Source organism: Vulpes lagopus, chromosome 5, assembly GCF_018345385.1.
Source record: "Vulpes lagopus strain Blue_001 chromosome 5, ASM1834538v1, whole genome shotgun sequence".
Classification (NCBI taxonomy): domain Eukaryota; kingdom Metazoa; phylum Chordata; class Mammalia; order Carnivora; family Canidae; genus Vulpes; species Vulpes lagopus.
In genome coordinates, this window is record NC_054828.1 from 69,605,907 (window position 1) to 69,612,394 (window position 6,488).

Genomic DNA, 6,488 nt, shown 5'->3' on the forward strand with positions numbered 1-6,488 from the left:
TCAGGGATCCAGAACAATCTAGAAGATGCTCTTTCCCATAAATGTTCTTTGTGAGCAGCATTCCCCTCAGTCTACCTTGTCCTCATAACTGTGCTCTGATAGTAAGCCTGGTGTGGGATAGGAGGTAGGATACAGATTTATCTTTGCTTTAATTCCAACACTTTCTGCCAGGAAGCCTTATTTCTTTGAGGTGCTACGTGGTTTCTGTTCATCTGGCACCTGAAGGCTGGGAGGAGGAGTAGTCAGCAAGAGAACAGATATCTCCTGAGTGCCTTCATGGTGAGGAGACCTGCCTCTTCACCATGCGCTGCAGGGCCCTTGCCACCTCCTTGTTGCGAAGGGTGTAGATGATGGGGTTGAGCATGGGTGTGATGACTGTGTAGAAGAGGCTGAGGATGCGGTTCATGGTGACAGAGGAGCCCGCCCGGGGCTGGATGTAGGTGATGCTGGCTGTTCCAAAGAAGAGGAAGACCACAAGCAGGTGGGAGGAGCAAGTAGAGAAGACCTTGCGACGGCTCTGGGTGGAGGCCATTGCCAGGATGGCACCCAGAATGCGGGCATAAGAGGCAATGATCAGAGAGAAGGGGACCATGATGAAGACCACGGTGGCTGTCATCACGGAGATTTCACTCTCGTGTTTCCCAGCACTTGCCAGCCTCAGTACTGGCAGGATGTCACAGAGGAAGTGCGGGATGATGGGGTGGCTGGGGAAGGGCAGAGTGAAGATGAGAGAGGAATGGGTGGTGGCTGTGATGATGCCCATGAGCCAGGAGACACCCACCATGGCCGTGCAGGCCCTCCAGCTCATGAGGGTGGCATAGTGCAGGGGCCGGCAGATGGCCGCATAGCGGTCATAGGCCATGGCTGTGAGGAGGCAGCACTCTGAGATGCCCAGGACCACAAAGACGTACATCTGGGCCACACAGCTCTGGAAGGAGATGGCCCGGGGGTATGGGGAGGCCAGGTCAACCAGGGTCCTGGGCACAATGTCCGTGGTGTACAGGAGCTCCACCACGGAGAGGTGGCGCAGGAGGAAGTACATGGGGGAATGCAGGGATGGGCTCGCCTGTGTGAGGAGGATGATGGCACAGTTACCCAGCAAGGTGACCAGGTAAACCAGAAGTACCATCCAGAACAGGGGTCCCTGCAGGGTCCTGAAGTCAGAAAATCCTAGAAGGAGAAATTCAGGCAGAGTCTGATTTTCCTCAGCCATCAATTCAGGCTGGAACCTATGGCACAACCAAGGAAGAGACATGTATACAGAAAAGAGCAGCACTTCTGTAATTTAGTATTTTTCATTCAGTCTCCCCAGAATCAACTGAGACAGCATCTCCACTTTATGTATGAGGCCATTTGTCTTGGAGGTTAAATACTGTGCAAGCCTAGGGCTTGAGTCTAGGTTTCTTGACTCCAAATTTGCTGCATTTCTCACTATTCCTTACACTCTGAATCCTGCTGTATGGCCTAGTTCCCACAGGAAGAGACCCCCTCTCTGTACTTTGGGTCTTTCTTCAGAGTGGAGATGGAGTGGAGTTATGTCCTAAGCTCCTTTTTATTTCCTGTACTGAAACTCTAGCCTGAGAGACAATGTAGCACTTGCATCATGGACTCAGCCAGGGACTGTCCTAGGCTGGCATCTGATAATCTCCATGGTGGGCCGTGCATTTAGAATGCCATGCAATGATGGGATTGTGGGAATACTGCCCAATTGTCTCATGCTTTGGGATTCTATCAAGCCATTTTCCACAGATTACAGATTCACTACCTGTGCCCCATGAAGGGAGTGGGCCCGGGGCTGGCCACACTGTATTTTGGTCCCTCTTATCTGGGTCCCTGTGCTGAGCTACACCAGCTACCCTGTTTTAGCATGCTCTGTTCTCCCGTACGTTTCTACAGTGTGTGCCCCTGCAGAGAATGTTTCTATGCATCCTATTAAAATCCCACTCATCCTTCAAGCTCAACTCAAATTCCACCTCCCCTGTGGCAGCTTCTCTGTTCCTCATGGTCAGAAATGATTGCCCATGGCATGTCAGGATATCTGTCTGTAAGGGTCATATATTTCAGCATGGCTCAAGGCTTATCAACAACATCTTAGAGGGGTGCTGGGCAGTGTATGCTGGCACATCTGTAGTGACAGGGAGTTCAGCACCTAGGAGGTAGTCCTATCTAGCTTTGGCTTTCTCTGCTTATAGGATGGGTCTTTCATTATATTTGTCTTGGCTAAATTCTTAGTGTTTTACAGAACGTCTCACTCCTCTTGTACCAGACAGCTCTCCACATGCTTGAGGAAAGCACCTTTATCTGTGTTCTCATGGGTCATTAGTTGTACCTGGGTCCCAGCACTTTTTAGTGGAGTCTCCATTGTAAGATCCTGCAGTACAGTTGGGGTGGTGGTGGCGGCCTATTTTAACAACTACTGGTGCTTTCCGGGTGCCCAGTCCCTGCCAGGCACCATGCCAAAGGGCTTAGCATTCCAAACATCGTTGGATCTTCACAATCGCACTGTGACACAGAAACCTTTACTTTCTCCATTTTACAGAAGAGCAAATGGAAGCCCATACAGCATTAGTAACTTTCTTGAAGCCACACATCTAGCAACTGAGGGTGTTCAGGTTTAAATCCAGACCCACCTAACACCAGAGTCTGTGCTCTGAGATCTGAGTCTGTCAGTTCTCAACCATCTTAGAGGCAAATTTAGTCACCCGGCCAACTAGATCTGGCACCTGCTGAGTGCTCGGCTGAATATTGATTAGATGAATGAATGAATCTCACTTATAAAGATAGGGGAACTGGTGGACAGAAAGATAAAGTGATCCACCTAGGGTATCGCTGGGTGGCTCAGCGGTTTGGCACCTGCCTTCGGCCTGGGGCATGGTCCTGGAATCCCAGGATGGATCCCATATCAGGCCCCCTGCATGAAGCCTGCTTCTCCCTCTGCCTGTGTCTCTGCCTCTGTCTCTGTCTCTCACAAATGAATAAACAAAATCTTAAAAAAGTGACCCACTTAAAGTTAGGCAGCCAGTAAGACAGACAGGACACTGATCCTGAGTCTTGTAGAAGTCTGGGTTCCCAGCATTTGCAGGGCTTTTACCACCCACACTGATCCCACACACGAGATTAGCCTGGCCATCTTCATTGTTAGGGAGGAGAGTCTCACACTTTCTTCCTATTGCTCATAGACCTAACCTTCCTCCCACCCCCACTTTGCTGCTTAATGTTTTTTTTTTTCCTGTAGCTTACACTTAGAGATTACCATGTGCTAGGCATCGTGCATGATCTTCGGTGCCTTCATAACAGCTCTTGTGCTAGTTGTAATTTGTTACTTCATCATTGCAGAGAAGGAACTGGAGCTCTGAGAGTTTAAGTTACCAATCTAGGATTACATGATTACTGAGTGGCAGAACCAGAATAGTAACTTGGAGCCTGAGGTTTAAACCATCTTGCCTACTGTATCTCCAGGGAGGCCAACGGCCTTACTCTTTACTCCTGGGAGATAAACTCCATCTAATGGGTTTGGACAGAAGGAGTATCTGAGTCCCTTGGTCCTCTTATATCCTATTCATAGCCCTTTAGGTGCTTGCACCACTGATAACCTACAGGATAGATCTTGTTATTTTCAAATTTAAAAAATGTTATTTTTGCAATTAACATATTTGGTGTAAAGTCATCCATGATTTTCCCACTTGAGTTCTTTTCTATCTTATATATTACCCTTAAGTCTTTGTCCCACCACAAACCCATTTTATGTTTGTAATCAGTGTATATGCAGTTTGTCTTCTTCCTTTCCTTTTTTTAAAAAAAATATTTTATTTATTTGAGTAATCTCCATACCCAGGGTAGGGCTTGAACTCATGACCCCGAGATTAAGAGTTGCGGGGGATCCTGGGTGGCTCAGTGGTTTGGCGCCTGCCTTCGGCCCAGGGCGTGATCCTGGAGTCCCAGGATCGAGTCCCGCATCAGGCTCCCTGCATGGAACTTGCTTCTCCCTCTGCTTGTGTCTCTGCCTCTCTGTGTGTGTCTCTCATAAATAAATAAATAAAATCTTTTTAAAAAAAGAGTTGCATGCTCTTTTGACTGAGCCAGCCAGGTGCCCCTTTTTCCTTTCCTTTTTAATGTTTGCCTGAAGCATTTTGCTGTGAGATCACATAGGATTTTGAGTGACCTCATTCAAAGTTATTTTTTTTTCATTCAAAGTTCTTTAGTAGTCCATTTAATTTTTCCACTACCATTTAATGAACACTTCTCATATTCCAGCAACTTATCTCCTGTACATCCTGACACAGTTGGGACAATCTTCAGAGAGACACTGGCTCTGAGGCCACTCCTATCTTCCAAAATCTCCTACAGAGGAACAGAGAGGACAGAGAACACTTTTTGGTCACAGAGAGGGGCTGAGGATCTCTCTTTTCTTAAAAATTATTTTTTAATTGTGGTAAAAACACATAACGTAAAATTTACCATCCTAACCACTTTCTCCTGTGTGGCTTAGTAGTGTTAAGAATATTCACATTGTGGTACAGAGAATCTCCAGAACTTTTTCATCTTGCGAAACTAAAACTCTATACCCATCAAAAATTTCCCATTTCCAGCCTCCCTATGACTCTTTTGAAAACCTAACCTCTCATCTCCAACCCCTTCAGTAAGTCTTAGTGACATAGGCAGGTGTATAAATCAATCAGGTAAGTGGCATGTGGATTGAGTAACAGATAGATTGTGGATAAATGGTTAGATGGACAGAAGAACGAAGGGACGGAGGTGTGGCTGGATGACTGCATGACAGGTCAGCCTAGAGAGCCCTGAGTACAGGAGGTGAGGCTCTCAAAATGGGACAGAAATTGACAGCAGCTCTTTAGGTATAGATCTGCCATCTTGGGGGCAAGTAAGCTGGGATTCTGGAGGCCATTGCAGGATGTGGGAAATAGAGAGAGGACCACCTTTATTAAGTTAGGGAGGTCTTGAGGAGCACAGCCAGAAACTTATCTTTGTTCTTTCAGACTTTTTTTGCCTGAAGCATTAATAATGGGCACTGCACGTGTGTGTGTGTGTGTGTGTGTGTGTGTGTGTGTGTGTGTGTGTATTGGGGAGGATATGGGGCAGCAAAGGAGAATGTGAGCAGCTCCATCTATGGGCTCTGAGATAGGGACCATGAACAGGAACCTAAGAATGTCCTAAGTTTTCATCAGGCACTGACCACAGGCAGTAGGGAGACGATGAGTGCCCTCTTGATGTACTTACACTTGCCCTGCACATGCTGGCTGCCCACTGCCTCATGTCCATCTCTTCAGCATACACACCTCATCATGCATTCAAAGGTTTCCTTGGTCTGAGTATGTACACTTGCCTTGCTGTATTACATATGGCTTCATCTGGGAGAAATTGTCCAGGCCCCCAGCTCCTTCTTGTCCCTTCTCCCCAGCCAGCCTGGTGGCACCTGGATCACATATCTGCAAATGCAATGGTAAAGTTTTGGGAAACTTCAGCTGAATTCTTTTCTCTTGTGACCAGGGATAGGTATTGGCTCCCAGGCCACAGAGAGAGTTTCTAAGGCCTTCTATTCCTTTTCCCTTCCTACCCTTACCTACCCTTAGCCTTGTCAGGGAAGGGCCAAGCTGGCCAAGATCGTGTGGGGCACTTACCTGGGGGAGATGGAAAAGGCCACCCAGCCAAGGTAGGGGCTGATGGGTGTGAGCTCTGCTCTTCCTCCCCTCTTGGAAGTCTCTTTTCTGGTGCCCACAGTTATTCTCTAGCTGCTGTTGTGTCTTCACTCCCTTGGGACCTGGGAGGCCTTAACTCTTGGTGTTTCCCTAGGTGACTCTGAGCTGAAGGAGTGTCATGGGCCAGGTGATTCTGCCTAGGTCCCCAGTGTCTACTATTTCCTCTCATCTTTCCTTAAAAATATTTTATTTATTTATTTGACAGAGGGAAAGAGCAAGTGAGCACAAGCAGGGGGAGTGGCAGAGGGAGAGGGAGAAGTGAAAATCTAGGCTGAGCAGGGAGCCCAATGTAAGGCTCAATCCCAGGACCTGAGCCAAAGGCAGACATTTAACTGACTGAGCCACCATGAACCCCCATTCATCTCTCCTTGATCTCATTTCTCTTGGCCCACCTGTGTCCTTCTCTGTTTCCTCACACCTTGTTTCCTCTTCTGCCTAGCTTTCACCTCCTCACTCATTTAGGGTCGCCTTGGTCACAAATAGCATAAGATTTGAGCATCTCCTTCCAATATGCCTAGATTCTCACCACGGGTAATTCATTCATCTGTGTGAAATCTTGGCTCCTAGTTAAATGTATATGTTTCTGGAAAATTCTAGAAGTTAATTATAGTGAAATATGATGTAGTCATATTGATCTCCATTCTTAGTATGCTTTTTAAATGGAAAGTGTTCCAGTGAAGAAATTGCCTGTCTCCAGGTCTCCTGTGTTACTGCAGATGTTCTTAGTGGGGCCGTCAAACCGAGAGTAAGCTTTCTGAATGTTTTCAGTCTGGG

General features: G+C 47.2%; 1 protein-coding gene across 1 annotated transcript; it reads right to left on the reverse strand.

The window, feature by feature from the left end:
• Positions 1-274: 274 nt before the first annotated feature.
• Positions 275-1,213, reverse strand: LOC121490639 (olfactory receptor 10P1). Its single transcript, XM_041754486.1, has one exon. It carries the CDS (start codon positions 1,211-1,213, stop codon positions 275-277), a length of 939 nt encoding a protein of 312 aa, XP_041610420.1.
• Between the last annotated feature and the right edge of the window lie 5,275 nt (positions 1,214-6,488).

Excerpts from the sequence above, each read along its gene's own strand:
- LOC121490639 (XM_041754486.1), bottom strand. The coding sequence starts at position 1,213 with ATGGCTGAGGAAAATCAGACTCTGCCTGAATTTCTCCTTCTAGGATTT.